This window comes from Notolepis coatsorum (genome assembly GCF_963971535.1).
Source record: "Notolepis coatsorum genome assembly, chromosome: 5".
NCBI lineage: Eukaryota > Metazoa > Chordata > Actinopteri > Aulopiformes > Paralepididae > Notolepis > Notolepis coatsorum.
In genome coordinates this window covers 164,120,286-164,146,097 of record NC_140169.1, presented here as the reverse complement: position 1 = coordinate 164,146,097, position 25,812 = coordinate 164,120,286, and the positions used below count along the sequence as shown (strand labels likewise).

Genomic DNA, 25,812 nt, shown 5'->3' with positions numbered 1-25,812 from the left:
GAACGTTACGGAGACCCGCTGAAGATCGCAGACTCTTTGATCAACAAGGCTTGCAAGTGGCCGTTGATAAAGTCAGAGGATGGGAAAGCCCTCAGCGCTTTTTCAGTGTTTCTTGTGAGCTGTCGCAACGCTATGGAAGATGTCGATTACATGGAAGAGATGGACAATCCGACGACCATGAGGGCGGTTGTTGCTAAGCTGCCATTCAAGATGAGAGAGAGATGGAGAGTTCATGCATATGACCTTCAAGAACGCCGTCGGAGGCGAGCCAAGTTTACAGATCTGGTGAGCTTCGTAGATCGCCAAGCAAAGATCACATCTGACCCTCTCTTTGGAGATCTCGACTCTGCAACAGCGGACAAGAAAGATACAAAGAAACCTCAGCACGGAAAGAAAGATCAAAGAGAAGCTAAAAGGGGAAGCAGCTTCGCTACCAGTGCTAAACAAGTGGATGATGAAAAAGGTGAATCATCAAAATCAAAGGATGCTACATACTTCAACCGTGCCTTTACAAAGCCATGTGTGTTCTGTGAGAAAGGTCACACCCTGGAAGAATGTCGCAAGCTAAGAGACAAACCACATAAGGAAAGAGTGGAGTTTCTGAAGAGGAACTGCTTCTGTTTCGGCTGCCTGGTGAAAGGCCACCTTAGCAAGGAGTGTAAAAAGAAAATGACATGTGAACACTGTTCCATGAAGCATCCCAGCATGCTACATTTTGCAAGGCAAGACAAAGGTGCAAAGGAGAAGACAACAGAAGTTGCCTCAAAAGAAGATGAACCCGCCTCCCAAGCCAGTACAGAGGAAAACAAAGTGTTAAGTGCCTGCACTGGGGCCGGAGACAACTGCGTGCTCGCCATAGTGCCAGTCAGAGTAAAGAACAAGAAAAGCAACAAAGCTGTGGAGGTCTATGCATTCATGGACCCAGGCAGCTCTGCAACGTTTTGTACAGAGACACTGGCAGAGCGATTGAACATTCAAGGCAGAAAGACGGAGCTAGTGCTAAGCACCATCAATGCAAAGAAGCGAGTGGAGAGTTACATCCTCACTGACTTGGAAGTTAGTGGGTTAGAGGAGAATAACTTCATTGAACTGTCCAAGGTGTTCACACAGAGGAACATCCCCGTCTCCGTGAAGAACGTTCCACAACAAAAGGATGTTGACAAATGGCCGTACCTCAACGAAGTCAGGTTGCCACGCATCAACGCCGAAGTGGAGCTTCTCATTGGAACAAGAGAACACAAGCTGCTAGAGCCATGGAAAGTGATCCACAGCCAAGCAAACGGACCATATGCGGTCAAAACTGCTCTTGGGTGGATTCTGAATGGTCCACTGGAAGAGCCAACGGACACTACAGCACGTGACGGTGAACAATCAAGTGCTGCAGTGAACAGAATTGCTGTCGAGACTGATGATATAGAACGGCTTCTTCTCCAGCAATATAACCATGACTTTCCCGAACGAAACTGTGATGACAAGTTAGAGATGTCACAAGAGGACCATCGTTTCATGGACTTTGTGTCAGGCTCTGCACGCTATGTGGATGGACATTACTACATAAATCTTCCGCTGAAGAGAGCGAGTGTCCAAATGTCAAACAATCGAAGTGCTGCTATGCAGCGAGCACTAAACCTCAAGACCAAGCTGAAGAGGAATCCTGAGTTCCATGCAGAGTACACCAGCTTCATGTGTGACATGATTAATGCAGGATATGCAGTGAAAGTACCAACAAGACTGTTAAGTCGTCAGGATGGAAAAGTATGGTACCTTCCCCATCATGGAGTCTTCCACCCACAGAAGAAAAGGATTCGTGTGGTGTTTGACTGTGGTGCCAGCTACCAAGGAGTCTCATTGAACAGTGAGCTTCTACAAGGACCAGACCTAACGAACACCCTGGTCGGAGTGTTGACTCGCTTCAGACAGGAGCCGGTCGCCATGATGGCTGACATCGAAAAGATGTACTACCAAGTGCGCGTGCCTGATGAAGACACCGATCTCTTGCGCTTCCTGTGGTGGCCCGAGGGAGACATCACCCAGGACATCGCTGAGTACAAGATGGTTGTGCACCTCTTCGGTGCGACCTCCTCACCCAGCTGCGCCACATTTGCTCTACAGAGGACAGCACAAGAGAATAGGAGCAAGGCTCCACCTGAGGCTGTAGACACAGTTCTCAAGAACTTTTATGTAGACGACTGTCTAAAGTCGGTCTCCAACGAAACTCAAGCTATCGCCCTACGAGCAGACCTCACCGCATTGTGCGCCGACGGAGGTTTTCACCTGACCAAATGGACAAGTAACAGTCGCAGGCTGCTTGCGTCTGTCCCAGACAACGAAAGAACAAACGAACTGAGAGACCTGGATCTGACCAACGATGCTCTCCCTGTGGAAAGGGTCTTAGGAGTGTTGTGGTGCATCGAGTCCGACTCATTCAAGTTCAGGATCAATCTTAAAGACAGACCCGTCACAAGACGAGGAATCCTTTCAGTAACCAGCTCTATCTACGACCCTCTGGGTTTCCTTGCCCCAGCAATCCTCCCTGCAAAGATGCTCATGCAGCAGCTGTGCAAAGAAAGGCTTGCATGGGACGACGAAATCCCTAACAAGTTTGCCCAAAAATGGACAACATGGCTGCAAGAGCTTCACCAACTGTCAGAAGTGGGTGTGACCAGATGTGTAAGACCAGTGGACTTCGGACCTGTTGCAGAAGCACAGCTTCATCACTTTTCTGACGCGTCTGAAAATGGATACGGGACAGTCTCCTACCTCAGACTGACAAGCGGCAATGAACAGGTTCACTGCGCCTTCATGATGGGACGAGCCCGTGTTGCTCCAACAAAGCAAACTACTATTCCACGAATGGAATTGACAGCAGCGGTAGTGGCCGTGAACACTGACAAGATGTTGAGACGAGAGCTCCAGATGGACCTTCATGACTCGACATTCTGGACTGACAGCACAACCGTGTTGAGATATATAGAGAATGAAACACTGCGTTTCAAGACCTTCGTTGCCAACCGTGTCGCCACCATCAGAGATGCAACGAAGGCGCACCAATGGAAGTATGTCAATACCTCAATCAACTCTTCCGACTGTGCTTCCAGGGGGATTACACCTACCAAGTTCATGGAGAGCCCTAGCTGGTTTCATGGTCCAGCTTTCCTTCGAGAACCAGAGAGTCAATGGCCGGACAGACCTGCCGAGATGAAGGTCGAAGAGGACGACAGCGAGGTGAGACACATACACCTTACACACGCAGTCGAAGACACAGACGCTGTGAACAAGCTGATCAACCACTATTCCAGCTGGTACAGATTGAAAAGAGCCGTCGCCTGGATTCTCCGACTGAAGGATATGCTGCTACAGCGCTGTAGGAAGAAGAAGACAGATCTACAAACAGATCCCGATCGTCAAACAAGAAATGACAACCAGAACGACAACAAGATGATGCCAGACGTGGGCACCTTGACAGTTGAATGTCTAACGAGAGCTGAGATGGAGATCATCAGATTCACTCAAACCCAGCATTTCCCTGAAGAAGTACTCATGCTGGAGAAAGGAAGCAACGTGAAGAAGAGCAGTCATCTAACAAAGCTTGACCCAGTGATCCAGGATGGAGTTCTGAGGGTCGGAGGCCGTCTCTGTGCATCTGCTATGCCGGAGCATGTGAAGCATCCGGTCATCATCCCAAAGGATTCGCACGTCACTACACTGATTCTGAGAGACACTCATGAGAAAATCGGACACTGTGGAAGAAACTATATGCTCTCACGTTTGTGTCAAAGGTATTGGATCCCCTCAGCGAACTCAATGGTGAGGAAGTTCTTGTCAAGATGTGTGGTCTGCAGAAAAGTCAAAGGCAAGACCCTCGGACAAAAGATGGCAAACTTGCCTCCAGACAGGCTAGAACCTGACAAGCCCCCTTTCACTAACGTAGGGGTGGATTATTTTGGTCCGTTTGACGTGAAGCAGGGCCGCAGCACTGAAGAGATATGGCGTCCTGTTTACCTGTCTCACTACGCGAGCATTACACCTTGAAGTAGGGCACTCGCTTGACACTGACTCGTGTGTGAATGCAATCCGTCGTTTTCTGTGCAGGAGAGGACAAGTAGCAATTATGCGCTCAGACAATGGGACAAATTTCGTAGCCGCTGAGCGTGAGCTGCGAGAGTCGATTCAGCAGTGGAATCAAGCAAAGATTCAAGATGCACTGATGCAAAGAGGAATCAAATGGGTTTTCAACCCACCTGCAGGCTCACATTTTGGAGGAGTCTGGGAGAGACAGATCCGATCTGTAAGGAAAGTAATGAGATCTGTGCTGAATGAACAAACAGTCAGTGATGAGTGTGTCTACACACATTGCTGTGTGAAGTGGAATACATACTAAATGACAGACCACTCACAACAACAACAGACGACCCTTCAGACCTCGAAGCATTGACCCCTAACCACTTACTACTGATGAAGAAGCAGCCAGTCATGCCGCCTGGACTGTTCAGCAAGGAGGATTCATACGCACGCAGAAGATGGAAGCAGATACAATATCTCGCCGACTTATTCTGGAAGCGATGTGAGTTCATTCCCCAGTTGCAAGAGCGTCAGCGATGGACCCAGATCAAGAAGAATCTGTCAATTGGAGATGTCGTCATGATCTTGGATGAATCAGCGCCACGGAGCTCATGGTTGCTGGGAAGAGTCGCTCAGATCATTCCCGATGCAAACGGACTTGTGAGGCGTGTGCTGGTCAAGACGAAGACGAACACCCTTGAAAGACCTGTCGACAAGCTGTGTCTCATCTATGAGAAGGACAGTTAAACAAAAGAACTTTGATCTACGTATACTTTGTACGTTCATTACATTCACGCTAGAATTTGATTAGCATATAGGATAATGCTTTATTTTTGAAATTTACGTTGGCTCTAGTTTGTTTATTGAGTAATTGCCAGCCTGCTTGTCTTCCAATTAGAGGCCGGTAATGTAAGAGCCAAACCTTGAAAGTTTATATTTTGAATATATTTGTATTTTATATATTTAGAAAACGAGCAGTAATTTAACTTGTAATGCTGTGGTATGCTATAAGCCATGTTTATAGTTTAGTTGCGAATTATTTCTAAGAATTAACATTACATGTACGTTAGATGTGTTACTGCGCATGTGCGAGAGTCTTTATATGCAGTGAACTTGAAGTGCCTAGTTAGTAGTGAGACAGTGCCCATGCAGTATGGAAGCACATAACTTTTTGACCGTAGTCCAAAACGTAGTCCACCGATCCTAATTCGATCTATATCCTGTTGAAGAATGATGTTGTATATTGTGTGACTGCCCAAAGAAAGTAAAGAACCTTCAAACGTAATCCTGGAGTCCGTGAGTGTACATCATAACTGTGGATACAGATTTGTATTAGCCATTGGACACAAGTCTGAAACCTTTTTGCTGCACGCACTGAAAACGAAATGGTAAACGAAACTCCGAAGAAATTCTGCCATTACAGGCGTTATTATTATTTGATGTAAATAAATACATTAAAAAAGCTAATATATCAAGCTCTATTTCGAATTAATTATTGTCTATGCGTTTAAATGGTTTCCCACAATGCAAAGCTTTGTTTATCATTTGTTGCGCCTTTGCGACACCCTGTGGCCAAAGTGAGCACCGGAGCTCGAGAAAGGAAGCAAGCTGTAACTAAAAGGAATAAATCCAATCAATCAATCACCTATTCTATTAGGTGATTGTAATTAGACGATGTGTCCCGATTGCTAATCATGTAGTTATGAAGTAGTTTGAAAACATTGGAACAAAAAAAGGATTAAGTATGTAGAAATAGAAATGTAATAGAGATGTTTTCATCATAGCCCTCCCTATATAGAATATATCCAGTAGTGTAACATATATAGTGCTTTCCAGTTACATTATTTAATCAAACCATTGCGTTGCTATATTCACTGAGAATTAGAATACCATAAGGGGGCTGACAAGATCCAGTGGTTTGCATGAGAGCACTGTCTGATATAGAGCCTGCATGGTGGCTAATATTTAACGAATAAAAGCACTGACCTGTGAAATATCTAATGTCCACACAGTTGTCCTGTAAATAGCTTCCTGTAAAATGCCTTAAACACTGTGTTCTCTTGACTCCCCGCCACGTTGCATGGGTTCAAACTGAGGAGCAGGTGTTCCATCTCTGAGATTTTTGAGACTCCACTGACTGGACAGGAGCTGCTCTGTTCCAGCCGTGCCCCAACAGAGAAGAGAGAGGAGTCCTCAGATAACCCTTTCACATTTACATTTAGTCATTTAGCTGACGCTTTTATCCAAAGCGACTTACAAGTTCTCGACGACAGGTCATCAGGAAGGGTACAACTCTATCAGCTGAGTAACAAGGGTTAGTTTATTAGGAGAAGTGCATGACAGTAAGGTTAGTTAGGGTTCTATTTCATTATGGCTCCGCTCAGCGTCAGTCTGCACGCGCTTCACTTCGTGCACGCGCATTGATTGATTGATTGATTGAAAAGTTTATTAACAGATTGCAGAATGGGTACAGTACAGTACAGCTCAATACATACAATTGTTAAGAGGATGCAGACCTGAGAAAGACTTTCGTCTTGTTTTCATCAGGGTCCCCCATTTTCAATTCATCATATGACACACACGACATACAGATAGACAGTACTGCTACATCTATACATTTATGACATACCAGATTTTCAAATACAGTACTGTTTGTGATACTAAAAAAATCCAGAAAAAGAGTGTATATACATTTGACATAGAAACTGTGCATTGGGGGAGGTTGGGTAGGTGGGGTGGGGCTGTACATTGGAGGTGGGGGGGGGGGGACACTGTACATTGGAATACTGACATACATTTGACATAGAAACTGTACATTGGAGGAGGTAGGGTAGGTGGGGTGGGGTTGGGTGGTGCTGTACATTGGAATACTGACAAAGCCATGCTTGGTCTTTATTGTACAACTGGGTTAGGACATTTGTAGGGGCCAGTTTTGAATTGCAGTCTCCCGTAGGTGTTCTTTGAGAGTGTTTTTGAAGGTGGGTAGTGATTCACATTCCTTTACAGCTTTGGGTAGGGCGTTCCACATTGTTGTGGCATAATTGCGAAACGTGTTTAGTCCCTTGTTTGAGCCGAATCTGGGTTTTACATGATTTGTGGAGCTCCCTCTGGTGTTGTGATCGTGGTATTCACTGACCTTTGGAAAGTATTTTGACATGTACATGGGTACCTTGGTCGTGTAGTGTATCTTGTAGACCAGGCCCATTGCAAGTTGCTGTACTCTGTCGTCTACTCTAAGCCATCCTAGGTTGGCAAAGTGTGCAGGGGTGAGGTGGGTTCTAGGAGTCAGGTCAAGCAGTAGTCTGACTAGTTTGTTTTGAGATGTTTGTAATTTGGTTTTTAGTGCCTTTGAGGTGCTTTGGTACCATGAGGTGCAAGCATAGTCGTAGTACCCTTGAATGAGTGCTCCTGCCAGAGTCTTCAGGGTATTCTTGTTTACCAGGGAGGAGATCCGGTACAAGAATCGAGTTCGTTGATTGACTTTTTTTATTACATTGGATGCCATTTTGTCACAGGAAAGATTAGCCTCTAGGATGGAACCCAGGTAGGTAATTTCATCTTTCCTTGTGACAATATTGTCACCCACTGTAACTGAGAAGCCGTCGGTTTTGCTGAGTTTGTTATTTGAACCGAAGAGAATGGACTCTGTTTTGCCCATGTGTAATGATAGTTTGTTGTCGGCGAGCCATATGCAGATTTTGCCTAGTTCCGAGCTGAGGGTTTTTTCAACCTGTAACTTGTTCTTGTCAGAGACCAGCAGGGCTGAGTCGTCCGCAAACAGGAACAAGTTGCAGTCACAAGCTGACGACATGTCATTTGCATAAATTAGGAACAGTAGTGGTCCTAGTATGCTTCCTTGTGGAACACCACAGTTCACTGTGAGGGGGGGGGGGGGTAGGGTACCATTTACCTCCACCATCTGTTCTCTCCCCTCCAGGTAGGATTGTATCCAGCTCACTGATAAACTATCAAAACCAATTGCTTTTAGCTTGTCAATCAGAATGGAGTGATTGACAGTGTCGAAGGCCTTTTGTAGGTCTAGCATGACCATGCCGCAGTATTTGCCCGCATCCACCTCTTGCTTGATGTGGTCGTTCAAATAGAGAAGGCATGTGTCAGTGGAGTGGGATGTTCTGAAGCCAGATTGGAATTCGTAGATTAGATTTTTATCCGTAAGGTACTTTTCGACCTGTTCGTATACAATTTTTTCCATGACTTTCGAGATGGATGTAAGGATAGAAACAGGGCGGTAGTTGCCTGGGTCTAATTTGCTGCCCTTTTTGTGCAGGGGTGTTACTCTCGCTATTTTGATGTCCTTGGGGACGTGTCCCTGTTTTATGGAGAGGTTTATTATGTGTGTGATGACTGGGGTGATGGCGGCTGCTGAGTCTCTGAGGAATTTGGAGGTTGATGTTGTCATGGCCAGTGGCCTTGTTCGGTTGGAGGGCGCTCAGAATAAAAAATTCCACAATGTACCTTTACATCCCAACATTCGTCTGGCCACACCCCTATCCGCTTACCTTCATAAGCAGGTGTGTGGTCACCTACTCGCCTCCTTCTTCACTTTCACCACAAGGAAGTGCCTTCGGTAGATCCCACACATGACGAGGTTGTTAGCTGAAGAAAGTTGAGACGTGTTTACATTTTTTCTTGTTTTTTTCTTCTCTCATATATTCAAAAGAAAAAAACGAAGTCATAATGTCTACTTCGGAGGGTCGCGCTCTTCACCAGCGGTTCTCCATCGCCGCCTCTGTCGTGCGTCCTGGAGCGGGGCTGAGGCCTCTCTCGTGGTCGGCGGCCACGCCCGGTAGGCGTCCGATGGGTAGTTTGCCTCTCCAAGGAGCTGGTGCGCCAGTGCCGTCTCCTGTGCGATGGCCTGGTTCCGGCTCTGGTTCCTCCGCTTCCGGGGAGTCGTCCGTTGTTGGGCGGCCGGCGCCTTTGGTTGAGGGGGATTTGAGACGCAAACTTTTTGCGTCAGCTCGCTCCCGTCGCAAGATGGTGGCTTGCAGACGCGAACGGCCTGGTTTTGGTGAGTTGCTGGAGCCGGATGAGGATGCGTCTGTCTCTACATGCCCGATGGAAACAGAGGACTACATGATAGAGGCGGACGGGTTCTTGTTTGAAGGCCCGGTGGAGACATGTCCCCCGCCTGTCCAGGTAACACTGGAGGGGGGTGAGATGTCTCCTTGGGCTTCCTCGTCCGCAGATGTTGGGTTAGAACCTCCGACTCGGCGGCGGGATGCCCTGCTATCAGCCACATCAGAATGTGGCTCCTTTTTTTTTTTTTTTTTATTATCTTTATTCCCCTCCTTTTTCCCGATTTTTCTCCCATCCCACCCTTCCTGGTTGTTGCATACTTTCCCCTACTGTTGGTCCGGGAGACCGGAGACTGTCACATGCTTTCCTCCGACGCATGTGCAGCCTGGGGCAGGCCAACCTGGCCGCGCAGGTTCTCACCGGGGAGAGTGTAGCGTGTGGGAGGCCACACTATCTCTCCTCAGATCCAACCCTCGCTGAGCAGGCGCCCCGACCGAACTGTAGGGGTCGCTGTCCACAATGCCCAGGACCCACCCTTCAGCTTCCCACCCCCTGATACAGCCAATTGTATCAGTGCGAGAGGACAGCCAAGCTGATAGCAACGCCGGGAGCTGGATTCAAACAGGCGAATCCTAGTGAGAATGTGGCTCCTTAACCAGTAGTCTGCTGTATGTGAGGGACGCGGGCTCGGAGGAGGAAAGTATGCAGGGGGAACTGCGTGCTTTGTTCCTTGAGCTCATGGCGGCGGCGGCAGTCGCAAACGGCGTGCCGCTGCCGCAGCCACTGCCTGTTCCTGTCCCTGACGATCTCATAGGTCATCTATGGCAACGTCGCCCGGTGAGAGGGGTGGACGTTTTCTACCCATTTTTCCCCTCGATGGCGGCCTACGTCCGTCAGGGCCAGGTGGTCTCCCACATCTTACTCCTGCCTACGTGCAAGTCACGCGGGTGGTGGGTTTGGTAGACGGCATGAAGGAGGGCGTGCCACGGCTTGATAGGCCGATGGCGGCGCTCCTTTGTCCTGAGGTGGTGTGGGAGCCGTTACGGAAGCCGGTTCCCCAAGGGAAATCGGCGAGGCGGTTGGCGTTTTGGAGCGACCAGTCATTTATCTCCGGGACACAATCTCTAGCTGCCACTTCCAACATCGCGCAGCTGGCGAGATTCATGTCCGGGATATTGACGGGCGGCACGGATCTGACTGATTTACAGCATGATCAGCTCGCCCAGTCGGCAGGAGCCATCCTGCATCTGATTCAGCCGCAGGCTATAGCCGCTGGGAAAGTGCGCACCCTGGCCACTCTGATCCAGCACCACCTTTGGCTGGAGCAGGCGCGTGTGCCGGAGAAGAAGAGGACTCCACTTCTGACGGCACCCCTCTCCGAGGCTGGACTATTCGGGTCGGCACTGCAGCTGATGACCTCAACCTGCAGGGAGATGCAGGAGGAGCGCTCCGTGCTCCAGCCTCATTTCCCCCCGCCCGATGTTGCCAGACGGCCGCCGCGTTGTCGAGGTTCCTCCGCCATGGCCGCCGCTGCTACCACCGCCACTGCTGGACCTTCGGCGAAGAAGGCCAGGAGGAGAGAGGGCGCCTCCGCCACTGCAGCCGGCCCATCTACGCCCGGAGGTGACGGTAGGGATCGTCGAGACCAGCCGCCGATCGTTTACCGTCCCTTCGGGGCTCCACGGGGTGGAAAGCCCCGAGCGGCTCGTGGCAGGCGTCGCTAAGTTGTTGACTTTTTCCCTCTGTGGTCCCCCCCTGTTCCCTTCCCGGCCCCTCTATGATTTTGTTGGAAAATAAAGAGTCCCTCCTAAAGGGGGACTGTATTTTTTGTTAACAAACTGTGTGTTTATTCACCAAACATATGATGGGGATGCAACGTGTGAATCTTTCACTAGTATGGGTTTGATAGGAGGGCTAGACGTTACTTTCATGTTAGAGCTTAAGCAAGGCCTGCAGCCTACACTCGGTTGAAAAAGGGTTTTTTCTGCCTCGACCTGAATCTTCACATAAAGGTAGAGGTTAGTTGTGTGCTCTGTTTCTTAAACAGTGATATTGAGCTGCAACACTATTGTGTTGGTTTGCAGTAATGCTCGTATGAAAACGTATCGCGGCTCAGCCGCTCTCTCTCTCTATCAGATTTTCTGTGTCTTACAACATAGATACGGGTGTCGGGTTCACACACAAACAACTTGGTCTTGCTATAAACCCTGTTCACAGATGTGTCTGTGGTTAGAGTGCATTGAATTAGCTTGCGCTATTCATTAGCATTGCTACTGAAGGTATCATATGGCTATTGTTGTTGTCGTATGCAAGGGTTGGGCTTGTGAGGGGTACCGGATAAACCCCTCCTTCCCTCTTCTGATTGGTCAGGGGGTTATTGGAATCTCTTTTCATTCGGTCAGGGCCAAGCTGTTAGGCGGCTTGGCAAGGAGAGGGGGGGGGGGAAGGGTTTCCCAGACTCCGCACCTATCACAGGCGATTGAGTCTTGGGTTTCCCCCCGTCATAGCAAACGTCACTAGGCACGTTTCTATTGGACGACGGCTTCCGTGAGTTTAGACCCGTATGTAGGGTCTGTTGTTGTTCAAGTTGTCGGGGCAGAGCGTAGGAACTTACTGTTCTACTAACGCTCGATATACGTGTAACTTGAGTCGGTTGGTCACATGACTCAATGTTACCGTGACTTTTCAATCTACGGCTCACGTGGGTCTAAGTCTCTCTGAGGAGTTCCGTCTCTCCTCTGTGGTGAGGGTGGCGGGATGTAAAGATGTAAACAATTTTTACCCTCGGCTGCGTCACGTGGGATTCATGTCAATCGGTGTTTCTTTCTTTTTTAATAAAAAAGAGTGGAGAATATGAAGCATGACAACCTTCTTGTCATTCTCCCAGGCGCCTTGAAGGATCAATGTGGGGTCTGGTTAGACTGTCCATTGATATGTTTTGGGTCCCGACGCATATATAGTGCTGGCTCGGGGTGTTTCTGTTAAGAATCATGTGGGAGGCTAGTACGCCTTGGTTGCTTGTTATTAAAACAGCGTTTTTATAGGGAAACTGAGATGGGGGATTTTTTCCTCTTCCGAGAGCCTGTTACTGGGTCTCGACGGATTCTCGTTCATATCTGGGGGATGTTAACGGAATAAATCAGAACATAGGTAGAGGGGTCTCACGCCCTTGGGGTGGGCCACTGAGCGTGGTATAATAGGACCGTCTGGGTGGCGCCCTCTTTTCATGTTTTAGATCAACACGCATACCTGCCCCCTCTTCTGGAGTGGGCATGTCGGCGTGGTTAGGGCACGGGACTGGTTCTGGTCGCGCTGGTCCAGGTCAGTTAACCCGTTGTCCGCCGGGGATGCAGATCTGCTGTTCTGGTACCCTGAGGGACTTGTGCTTTTTTCAGGGGGAAAAATGCCGGGTCGGCCCGGGTGTCACGGGGTTAGGCATTATGGAGACCCTTTGTTGGGTACATGTTGTACCTGGCACTATTATAAGGGGCTGGTTCTCCTTTCTTTCGCTCCTCTCTCACACATGGCGAAGAGGTGGCTGTTGGGGTGGTCTTCTGGACCTCCTCTGGTAACCCTGTGTGCTTCCCGAGCCGCCGGGCCCGGTCCGAAGTAATGTTTTGTTGAAACCGTAGGCCTGGGATAACCCTTTTTTCTTGAGGTTTATAGGATCAACCACCGTATGTGGTACCAAGAGGGTGGTTGATTCCCTGGTGTGTTGGGGCAGAGTCAACTCCCGGGTTACCCGGTTGAGTGTGCCCCTGCACGTTCATGACGTCTGCCAATCGTGTCAGCCTTCTCTGCCTCGACCCCTCTGGGTGGGTTTTTTTTTTATGGAGGCTTTGTCATGGTGCGCAACAATGCCAGCATACGCCCCTTCCGCTGGGGGGGCTGTTTTCAGTTGACCCCTTTGGCGCCTGTCTCGTCCGCAGTGCTCCAGACTCGGGTCTACAGCCTGCTGCCTGGTTTCCCTGGTGCGCTGCCTGCTTCCGTTGGTTAACCTTTTTGAGTGCTTTACGGCCATGCTGACTGCCTGTGTTGCAGAGTCAGTGTGCCAGGCGGTGTACTATTGGGGGGAAAGGGCCCGCTCTTGGAGGGGCCCTGTCCGAATACGCTGGCGATGTGGGGGGCGGTGTCACTAAGTGACCGCCTGGTGGGGTCTTGATGCCTGGCGTCATTGACCTCTCCGGGCCCCCTTTTTCCAGGAGATCCAGTCCCTTTGCGCTCCGCTGCTATGGCCTTGCCACGGGGTTGAGTTTGCTCTTGACTCCGTGATTTTGGGGGCAGTAACGAGGGTTGTTCCTTCCGTTCGTTCCCTGGTGGCATGTGGGTTGTGCGTGTGCGTAGTCGTGGGGTCAAGCCACGATCTGCTCACCCTGTGCATTGAGTTGCTTGAGTTCCTCTTCGCACGGTCGGATCCGTCTCCCTCCCGTCCTCCAATAGGGAGGGTATCCTCCATTAGGGAGGGTCGGGGGGCTCGGTCCTCCCCGGTCTGATGGTTGTGGGGGGCCTCAGCGGGGTACATTTGTCGAGCTTCTGGCTCCCGCTCAGCTCCTCTTGTGCAGACTGACGCTGAGCGGAGCCATAATGAAATAGAACGTAAGGTTATGTATATAACCAAGTTCTATGAATTATGGTGACGCTCAGCGTCAGGACGCCACTGCGGCCCTTGATCTCACCTTCTGGTGAAAGTTTGGGAAGAAGGCGAGTAGGTGACCACACACCTGCTTATGAAGGTAAGCGGATAGGGGTGTCGCCAGACGAATGTTGGGATGTAAAGGTACATTGTGGAATTTTTTATTCAGGGCGCGTGCACGAAGTGAAGTGCGTGCAGACTGACGCTGAGCGTCACCATAATTCATAGAACTTGGTTATATACATAACCTTACGTTAGATATATATATATATATATATATATTCCCCCCCGCCCCCCCCCTTTCATTTCAGATAATGATTTAAGAAGTGCGTCTTTAGTCGACGGCGAAAGATTGGACGGGTTTCGGCTGTCCTAACATTCCACCATTGTGGGGCAAGGACTGAGAATAGGCGGCTTCTCCTTGATGACCCTCCGGGAGCTCGGGTAGGAGTGGGTCTGAGGCGGCCAGAAGATGCAGAGCGTAGGGGTCTTGAGGGTGTGTAGTTAGAGACCATTGACCGGAGGTAGGCGGGAGCTGTTCCCTTTGCCGCACGGTATGCCAGGTCGAGGGCCTTGAAGCGGATTCGTGTGGCAATGGGGAGCCAGTGCAGGTCCCTAAGAAGTGGGGTGACATGTAGTGTGGGTCTGTAGTGTGGTAGTGAAAGGGTTAACCTTCTGTAGTGTGGTAGTGAAAGGGTCAACCGTATGTAGTGCGGTAGTGAAAGGGTTAACCTTCTGTAGTGTGGTTGTGAAAGGGTTAACCTTCTGTAGTGTGGTAGTGAAAGGGTTAACCTTCTGTAGTGTGGTAGTGAAAGGGTTAACCTTCTGTAGTGTGGTAGTGAAAGGGTTAACCTTCTGTAGTGTGGTTGTGAAAGGGTTAACATTATGTAGTGTGGTTGTGAAAGGGTTAACCTTCTGTAGTGTGGTAGTGAAAGGGTTAACCTTCTGTAGTGTGGTAGTGAAAGGGTTAACCTTATGTAGTGTGGTTGTGAAAGGGTTAACCTTCTGGATTGTCGCAGTGAAAGCTCCACCCCCCCGGCCCCGGTGCCCCCCCCCATGCAACCACCACCATGTCCATCTACCAGAACATCCAGAATCACCAACCCCCCTCGGCACGGCTACAGGCCATGACCCGCCACCCCCCCCCAAGGAATCCGAAAGCAGAAACATAGAATCTTTTATAAGCCTCCGATTACTATGCAGAACTGGAGAACTATTAAATGGTAAATGGCTGCATTTATATAACCGTTTTTATCCAAAGCGCTTTACAATTTGTTCCCCACATTTTACCCGTTCACTCACACAGTCACACACCGATGGCGGAGGCGACCGTGCAAGGTGCCAACCTGCTCATCGGGTGCAGTTAGGGGCAGGGCCGCCTCAGGCGGTGTGCGAGCAGTGCGGTCGCACAGGGCCTCGCAGGAAGGGGGGCCTAAAAAAAAAAAAAAATTTTTTTTTTTGGGAGGCCCCCCTTCCCGCGAGGCCCTTTTTCATCACAGACCTAAAATCTAGTTTTGCTTATATGCTTATATATTTCACATTAGACACGTTTGTAGAATGTGTCTGACTTGTTCCTGGGTCTTACTTTACTTACATCATGTGTAGTACGCCGGCGCGCGTCAGCTGCGTTTGACTATTTCGCGCGTGCAGCTTTTGACTATTATGCTTAGTTATGCCAGCCAAGACGAAGAGGTCGGTCATTATCAGTCGGTCGGTCACCAAGGAACGTTGACGAAAGGCCTCTCGCTGGCGGGACAAATGGCCGGAGCCTTGTCATGGTGATGTCGGTTAGTAGCTAGCTTAGCTAAAGGCTAACTAGCGTTAGCTAACCTAGAGAAAGCGCATCATGCGCATGCAGCCAAGATGAAGAGGATGGTCGTTTGGCAGATGAACTTCGTCAACTCCACGCGGTTGTCTCCATCCTCTTGGACGTTTGGTGAGTTTTTAACCTATTCTATTAACTCTATTCTATTCCCGCCGTGGACATCTCTCTCTCTCTCTCTCTCTGGAGCTAAACTGGCCGACTAGCTGTTGTAGTACTACTAGTAGCTAACGGTGTGTGGCCTGGTGTCAGCACCTGTATGTAGCCGCATAGCTTGCTTCTGCGTTAGCTAATGGTTAGCGATAGCCTGGTTGAGCTAACTGTTAGCCAGTTAGCTGTTTAGCTGCGCTCGGCTGGGAACGTTCGTTTGATGCTATCAGTTAGCCTAGAGACTAGTTAGCTGTTAGCTTGTGCTACGACCATTGACATTAGCCGTGAGAATAGCAGGGGGTTCTGGCACTCTGACTACGACATCATCTTTGACAGAAGATGTAGTCGGGCCTGCACCATGACAAGGCTCCGGCCATAGCATAGCTTTTTGTCCCGCCAGCGAGAGGCCTTTCGTCAACGTGGAGACCTGTGTTGCAGCCTTTCGCCCTGCGTTCCTTGGTGCAGGTAAGATTAATGAAAATGTCATGACATTACCCCACTCTTCCTTCCTTCCCCTCCCGAATGTTTTGTTAATAACGATGTTTTTTTCCAGGCAAAACATATGTTACTTCACAACATTTGGAGATACGACATGTGCTGTGTGTGAATTCATTGTCTTGGTCGTTTGTGTAGCTTGGGTAGCGTTGGGCCGTTGGCCAAAGCTGTGTGTGGCCTGGTGTCAGTAGCCTACCTGGCTAGCCTTTAGCTGATGTCGGCCAAATGGCTCCTTGCTGCTTTGTTTTCTCTGGTATAGACCCTCTTCTCTTTGGATTTAAGTGTTGATCTTTGTCCTTTTGGATCTATGTATATTCATGTTGCCTTTGTGAAGTAATTTTTTCCTTCTGTTTTGTTCTTTCATTAAAAGTTGAATATCCTTTAGGGGGTCATCTTTGCGTATCTCTCTCATACATGCTCTCTCTCTAACACACACACACACGACAAACACACATGCTCTCTCTCTCTCTCTCTCTCTCTCTCTCTCTCTTTCTAACACACACAGTCTGCCTATGGCAGCCTTTCTCGATGGCTAGGCTGTGCTCGCTGAATCTGTACCTAGTCAAGGATCTTCAGTCACAGTGCTCAGGTATTCTGCCACTGTGTACTCTCTGTTTAGGGCCAAATAGCATTTCAATTTCTTTCCAATGTGTCTCTCTCTCTGTACACTGTATATTGATTTGATTTGATTTTTATTTAGTACATACAATTTATACAATAGTATAAAAACAAGGGGTACAAGGATAACATGTGAAAGTCTGTCGACTTGTTTCCAACATGGTCCCAAGAAAAATACAATAAATCACAAAGAAAGAGTTAAGATAAAATAGATACAACAAGTAGATAAAATAGACAACACAATTTTCTAAGAGCCTCATTACAGCATGTCATGTTCCTGTTCTTGGTTGACTGTAGAACGGGAGCTCTCTCTCGCTCTCTCTCTTGCTATATGTTGACTGTATCATGCCCAGCCTCGGGCAGCGCTATTATTTAAGAATATGTTGACGGTATAAAAAAAAAATAAAAAAAAAATATATATATTTTTAATCAGACACACAAGGTCAGAGATATCGACCGCCTCCCCCCAGCCAGAGACAACAGAGCATTGGATGACCTCTCTATCAAGGTACAGTCCCTGGTAGGGATGCTGGGGTCCCAAAGGGAAAAAGGGATATATGAACTGTACGCTAACTCTAATGTAGAAAGGATATTAGAGAAGCTCCCTCCCGCCCGACAAGAGCGTTTTCGGCGGCAGAGAGACCACCGCGACCCCAACGGCCCAGAGGCATCCCTCCTAGACTTATCTGACTTCCTCGCAAGAGAAGTCAGCAGCCTACGACTGGACACGTTCGTGTGGAGTGGACCAAGCCCAAGACCAGGACCTCGGGGATCAAATGATAACCGCCGGTCGGTGACCGTTATGCACCAAGCCGAATCAGTACCGCAGCACAAGAACCACAACACCCCCTCGACGAAAGAGGAGTGGAAGATTGAATGCCAGTACTGTGAAGGGGAACATCGGCTGTACCAATGTGACACTTTCAAGAAGCTGACCATGGACGAGGTGAGTCAGTGGATCAAAGACCACCGCCGCTGCTTCCGCTGCGCGCGCAGCCATATGGCAGCTGAGTGCCGTTTGAAGAAGAAGTGCAGCAGGTGCGGCGGCGCCCACTTGGAGGTCCTGCATGACATCAACAGGCGTCCGCCAGGACAACAAAGTGGGCCCATCACGGTAATGTACCAGGCCGAGGCGGTGGCACCAGTACCGAAGATCCACCAGACCGCCCCCTGCCCCCCTGGTGTCCCGACTGCTACAGCAGACACGGGGAGTCACGGTGCTACTCGGACGACCGCGAGTCGGCACCACCCCAGAAGATCCAAGGCAACCAACCAACAGGAGTGCTCCATATAGACCAGCATAGCGGGACCCCCCGAGTGCTCATCAAAGTGGTCAGAGTGCTCCTGAGCTACGAGGACAAGGTCCTGGACACTTACGCCGTCGTAGACGATGGGTCTGAAAAGACTCTCCTCCTCGCTTCCGCCACAGCCCAGTTGGCTAGAGCCGGTGTCGGTGTCGCTCACAAAGGTGAGCGACACCGGCCACTCTCCCGTACAGCCCGTTGAGAGGCTATTGACATTAGGCGAGAGGCCTGTGAGAGAACCGTGGGCACAAGAGGGAGTTCCGAACTCCACCCCCCTCAGCTGCGCTCCAGACGTAGCTGACCTCGAACCCAGCACCCCAAGCGACTCCTTGATGGGGCGGCCGGAACCGGCCCCTCCTCAGACGGGGTACAGACCAAACAAGAGAAACAGACAGAGGAGGTGGAGGCACAGCCAAGCACAGATCAAAGCAGTCTCAGGCCCGCTTCCTCCTAACCCCCCTACCATCCCTTCCAGCCCGTCAGAAGCGGGTCAAGGACGGGGACAACTTAAAAGTGGACACAGTCGTCATGATCATAGACCAGTCACTACCCCGAGCTGCATGGCCGGCCGGCCGCGTAAGCAAAGTGATCACTGGTGCCGACGGAAAGGTCAGAGCGGCAGAAGTGCTCGTCCAGGGACGGACATACACCCGACCCGTGGCGAGGCTGATAGAGTTGCCAAGGCTACCTGACTCCCTTGCTGACGACCATGACCCACTGACTTTGTGAATTGCCCTACTCCTCACAACGGACATTGAGTAGTGGACAAGACGGTTAATCTGTCTCTGCTTATCTAATTAGGTGCGGACTAATTAGGAGGCGGCTGTTACAAAGGGTCAGATTAAACCGAATATATATATGTATCACTTGAGATCCCTTGTATAATATTTGTATATCGTTTGATGTCCCTTGTATATTCTTTGTACATATACACGGAATATCCCTTTACCTAGGTACAGGCCAGACCATAATATTCGTTCTCCTATTGGACAGCGACCCCCTAGGCGCCAACGGCCATACCCCCAATGTCTAGTTCAAAGCCACCGCCAAGACATGTCTCAACATGCCCAGGTTTGCACAGTAATACGAGACAGAACTGAGGTTGGCACTAGATTATTCACCTTACGTATAAATACGGCGCAGGTGGATACAGCAGTAGTCTTGTCTTATCCTAAAACGTTCGTTCAACGTATCGTCCGTTCCTTACTAGTAAAGCCTTCACCACGAGTCAACGACCAAGTGAAGTGAGCAACTTTGCGTCCAAATAGAGCACTTAGAACCGCGTGCGAATAGGATAGTAAAAGTGTCAGAGCTTAGTGAAATAACGTCAAGTTCGACCTAGTTAAATGTGAAGTATAGTGCACAGGAGAATCTACATCGGCGAATGCAGAGCCTTTTCCGGCTGGATTATTATTGCTTTGGTACTGTGGCTGCTGGAGCAGAGAACCGTCTACCCCACTGCTGTGTGGGATCTACCCGTGAGGAGCATCACTCGAGCCCGTCTGTAGGAAGAGGCTGGCTGGCTTTCATCCATGCTGTCGCGCATGGTAAATGGCTGCTTTTTTATATAGCGCTTTTATCCAAAGCGCTTCACAATTTGTTACTTACATATTACCCATTCACACACCGACGGTGGAGGCAACCATGCAAGGTGCCAACCTGCTCATCGGGAGCAATTAGGGGTTAAGTGTCTTGCTCAAGGACACATCGACACGCTGCCCAGGAGTGGGAATCGAACCGGGAACCTCCGGATTGCCAGACGACTGCTCTACCTCCTGAGCCACTGTCGCCCTACTTGGATTATAGCTGCTGCTTTTGTCTGCCGATCGAGGGGAGTATATGTACCGACTCCCGTAGCTGGAGCTTATTGATTCCTCGTTGATCCAGACTTTTGCATCCGAACATTCCTCTCCCCTGCTGGCTTACAACCGGAGGGAACCCCCTTAGTATCTCCAGCTGACCTATGAGTGTGCCTTATATAATTCTTATGCTACAGGTGGTATTAATTATCCCCATCGTAATATGCTCATGGACTTACGCTCTTGACCTATTCATGCACATTCTTCGCCATACAAGCGCGACCCTAATTCTCAATACTGTAATCTAATATTGCTGCTCTTCTAATAAATATTCCAAACAGGACTTTCTTTGTTAAGCCGTGTTATTGTGTGGGTGTTCACCATATATACCGTGTACTGTATGGCCAGTAATTAAAGTACATAACTCAGTAGTGGTTTAATGATACCATACTCTCAATACAGTCAGGGAATTGTACCCCTCAGTTACACTAAGCGTAAAACACATTCATGTCGATATAATCTTTTTAATATATATATGTAGCCGGTCTCGTATTGCTCTGCGTTGTGTTTCAGATTCGACCCCTATTAAGGGATTGCCCCGAGTGGGAGTTGAACCCTGGTGAATTCACTTCTTGGTAATGGGTCTGGATGCCTCTGGGGAGTGAGTTTACTTGTAGTACTGCTTAACGTCCACAGCCACTTCACTACACTGTCCATCGTGACTGTGGATAGACACGCGGTACCTCCGTTACATATATATATATCATTTTATGTTCTTTTACCAATTTATTTTATCAGTTTTATTTATTCTGTTTCTCTATGTTATTCTATGTTTAGTCTTGCCTATTTTTATATTCTTTCTTTCCTTTATTCTCGCTAGTTTTTAAGTTCTTTTAACTGTAGCGCTTTGAGATTTGCCCCGCAACTGTAAAGCGCATTACAAATGGAATCTATTATTATTATTATTATTATTATTATTATTATTATTATTATTATTATTATTATTATTATTATTATTATTATTATTATTATTATTATTATTATTATTATTATTATTATTATTATTATTATTATTATTATTATTATTATTATTATTATTATTATTATTATTATTATTATTATTATTATTATTATTATTATAAAAATCCAACACCCCCAAAATAGTCCAGTAAATACTTACCAGAGACTATAAAAAAAAGAAACAGCAGTTTAAAATATCCTACATTTTATTCCACACCCTGATTCCAAAAGGATTGTCCTTCTTGGTAACATAAATCAATCCGGTCCATTACCCTCGTTGTCTTTGTCCTAGAAAAGCCATATTATACATTCTGTTTACTTTTACTCGTACTCTTACTTGGCTCTGATTACTATGCAGAACTGGATAACTATTTGGATCGTCTGACCATTCAGTGTGTCTGACTCTTAACCACCAAAACCTGCACAGACTACAACGTATGACGTTTATCATGCCAGTTAGGGTACCTTGTGTGTACTGCACCTAGTGTATAGCTTTTACTTTTACTCGTACTGATAGTATACTGTATATTCAGATAAAATGTATTCTATTACTCTACCCATTCCCCATGCTGCTATGATGCCCAGAGGGGAGAGGCAATAAAGTAATGTCTCATCTTCCACACTTGGTGAAAAAACAAACCACTTTCAAGTGTGCATTACAAAACACAAGACACATGTAAACAAACCAATATAACAGGTAATTTAGGATATCATATATATGTACATAATATTATTACAAATAATATAACACGCTCTTTTGCCATTTCTGTGTATTTGAATTCTCAAACAAATAACACATAATGAGATATGAATTGAATGAATGAATGAGATGAATGAAGAGCACGTTCAGCCTAGGACTCATCACCCCCCCCCACCCCCCCCCACCCCCCCCCACCCCCCCCCACCCCCCCCCCCCCCGACACACCACAAACCACCTGGGCCGGTCCTTTATACCGGCAGCCAAGCTCTACTCATACCGGGCTATCTTGTGTTTGTACTTTTATATGACTATTTTATATTTTATATTACTTTATTATTATTATTATTATTATTATTATTATTATTATTATTATTATTATTATTATTATTATTATTATTATTATTATTATTATTATTATTATTATTATTATTATTATTATTATTATTATTATTATTATTATTATTATTATTATTATATTTTATTATTATTTTATTTATTATTATTATTATATTTTATATTACTATATTGTATTGCACTGTGAAGCTATGCATCCCCCACCCTGTACCCCCCCCCCCATGCTGCTTTGACACCCGCATTTCCCCCTAGGGATCAATAAAGGATTATCTTATCTTATCTTATTGAGGTCTCTAGCTGATGGGAGCCCCTGTGGTGACGAGCTGGTAGTAGGCGGCCTTCTTGGCCATGAGTTCCCTGTGAGTTCCCTTCTCTGGCCATGGTTAGACTAGTGTATTCCTGGCGTTTTTTTTTTCGTTTTTGACGACGTTTGATGTCCCTATTACACAGAAATGCGTTTTTTGGCGTTTTTTTGTGGATACGGCTGAAACGCAAAATTGTGTTTGCGTTTGGAGATACGCAAAAAAAACGAATCGACAACAGCAGCCTGTGACTGCAACTTGTTCCTGTTTGCGGACGACTCAGCCCTGCTGGTCTCTGACAAGAACAAATTGCAGGTTGAAAAAACCCTCAGCACGGAACTAGGCAAAATCTGCATATGGCTCGCTGATAACAAACTATCATTACACATGGGCAAAACAGAGTCCATTCTCTTCGGTTCAAATAACAAACTCAGCAAGACCGACGGATTCTCAGGCTGAGGTTAGACTAGTGTATTCCTGGCGTTTTTTATACGTTTTTGACGACGTATCATGTCCTATCTACACAGAAACGCGTTTTTTGGCGTTTTTTTGTGGATACGGCTGAAACGCAAAATTGTGTTTGCGTTTGGAGATACGCAAAAAAAACGCCAGGAATACAGCGTGTAGTCAGCACGGAGCAGTTGTTGCGAAAACGCCCATGCGCAGTAGATACCATCTGCGTGCCCTTCCTGTGTACAGTGTGTGTGTTTGGGACAGAGCTCCGTGTCCCAAATAGCTTCAGCTACCATGTGTTGTCAAGTTATTGTTATAAGGACCCCAGTCCAAGCTACAACAGTCTGCATTCCCTTAACAATTGTTTGTATTGAGCCGTATTGTATTGTACCCATATGCAATATGTTAAATAATAACATCCATCCAATAATTTACATCCATTCATTCTGCTAGCATTACCGATTGCATGAACTGGCTAACGTGAGCTATCAGGATTCAGACCCTGTTAGCTCAGAGTTCCTCTTTCAACTTAACAAGCATTAAACAAAATGGCCCAGTCATCTATTCACCTTTGTTTAATACACACAGCGTTGTCTCTAATGTTATCTAACTACTGATAGCTCGCGATATCATCAGTTTCGTGCTGGCTAAGTAGCGTGAGCTAACGTTAGCTTCTAGCCACAATGCTATAGTTATAATGGCATACTCCATTGACGTTAGCATGCAGCTAACAATGCTACCGATCGTTTTTAGACTAAACTATCTGCTCTTGGTGGTCACTTGTGTTGATGTTAGTTTTGTTTCATCAACAAATGACAGGCAGAACACACAGTGAATGTATCCGTTTTGTTTATTGCACTTTTATTAGGCTTTGCTGAAAAAAGAATTGCTGCATTGAGTGAGCAAGCAAGATGGTGGCGCGGCATAGGCGCCTGCCTTATTGACATTTCTTTGCTGGAGCTTCCACCAGGAAGTGTATTGGCACATTCGTTCTGATTGGTTGAAATTGCCTTCATGTTTGCCACCTACTGCCACCTACTGCTTTGGCAGTGTACTACATCAGTGTGCTTGGCTGACAAAAACGAAAAAAAAACGAAAGTGTGACTCAGGCGCACGACGTCGCGGCGATACGCATAAGAAAACAATACGAAGATGATACGAAAGGTGTAACCTCTGCCTCAGTTACAGTGGGTGACAATATTGTCACAAGGAAAGACGAAATTACCTACCTGGGTTCCATCCTAGAGGCAAATCTTTCCTGTGACAAAATGGCATCCAATGTAATAAAAAAAGTCAACCAACGAACTAGATTCTTGTACCGGATCTCCTTTCTGGTAAACAAGAATACCCTGAAGACTCTGGCAGGAGCACTCATTCAAGGGTACTATGACTATGCGTGCACCTCATGGTACCAAAGCACCTCAAAGGCGCTTAAAACAAAATTACAAACATGACAAAACAAACTGGTCAGACTACTACTTGACCTGAACCCCAGAACCCACCTCACCCCTGCCCACTTTGCCAACCTAGGATGGCTTAGAGTAGACGACAGAGTACAGCAACTTGCAATGGGCCTGGTCTACAAGATACACTATACGACCGGGGTGCCCATGTACATGTCAAAATACTTCCCAAAGGTCAGTGAATACCACAACCACTACACCAGAGGAAGCTCAACAAATCATGTTAAACCCAGATTCGGCTCAAACAAGGGACTAAACACGTTTCGCAATTATGCCACAACAATGTGGAACGCCCTACCCAAAGCTGTAAAGGAATGTGAATCCCTGCCCACATTCAAAACCGCTCTTAAAGAGCACCTACGGGAGGCTGCAATTCGAAACTGGCCACCGTAAATGCCCAAAACCCCCACCACCTCCTAATAGACAGTCTCCTCACCACCGCATGTATATATTCCCTCCCCGCCGTATGTATATTTCCCTCCCACCCACCCACCCCCTCCTAATGTACAGTCCCCTCCCCATCATATGTATATACTCTGTCAGGATCTAGGGGTAACAGTACTGTATATTTGAATACCGTTATGTCACAAATGTATCAGTACTAAATACCTATATGTCCCTATGCCATAAATGTCATGTATGTTGTGTATGTCATAAATGTCTATATGAATTGAAAATGGGGGACCCTGATGGAAACAAGACAAACGTCTTTCTCAGGTCTGCATCCCCTTAACAATTGTATGTATTGAGCCGTACTGTATTGTACCCATTCTGCAATCTGTTAAATAAAGTTTTCATTCATTCATTCAGTCAGCGTGTAGTCAGCACGCTAGCCGTTGTTGCGAAAACGCCCATGCGCAGTAGATACCATCTGCGTGCCCTTCCGGTGACAACAGTGTGTGTGTTTGGGACATACAGTAGCTCCGTGTCCCAAATAGCTTCAGCTACCATGTGTTGTCAAGTTATTGTTATAAGGACCCCAGTCCAAGCTACAACAGTCTGCATTCCCTTAACAATTGTTTGTATTGAGCCGTATTGTATTGTACCCATATGCAATATGTTAAATAAAGTTTACATCCATTCAAATTTGCAATGCATGAGGGTCATCCTTTTGTGTTAAATGGCTGCATAAAGCAAGCATTTGTTGACTCGCATGTTGATAAGAGTATTAAAACTTGGAACTTGAAAAAGATCTGTTTAAGGTAGAAAAAAAAGCGAAAAAAAATGTGATTCAAACTGTCCAGGTCCGCTCCCACCACAGAGCTTGCTTTTTTTTACCAGTTTGTTTATTTTGTGTGTGTTGGTGTTGCCCTCCCAGCATACCACAGCAAAGAAGAGGGCACCAGCAACCACAGACTGGTAGAACATCTGCAGCAGTTTGCTGCAGACATTAAAAGACCTGAGCATTCTCAGGAAGAACAGTCTGCTCTGTCCCTTCCTGTAGGGCCTCGATGTTGTTTGTCCAGTCCAGTTTACTATCACTTGACCCAGGGTTGTTCCCAGCCTAGTGCGACTCAAGGTTCTTTGGTAGACTATTGCATTGGTCCATTCATTGAAGATGAACACAATGCGACATCCTTTACTAGGCTCACCCACCAAC

The 25,812-nt window shown here is 47.3% G+C and overlaps 1 protein-coding gene across 1 annotated transcript in view; it reads right to left on the bottom strand.

Moving 5' to 3' along the window:
- Positions 1-22,287: 22,287 nt before the first annotated feature.
- The window catches only part of abcb11a (ATP-binding cassette, sub-family B (MDR/TAP), member 11a), a gene marked incomplete at both ends in the record, with an annotated part of 324,913 nt that continues 321,388 nt past the window's right edge, over positions 22,288-25,812 (bottom strand). The window contains one exon of the mRNA XM_084314361.1: positions 22,288-22,362. Within this exon, the coding sequence (XP_084170487.1) occupies positions 22,288-22,362 (75 nt within the window). The remainder of the gene's footprint in view (positions 22,363-25,812) is intronic.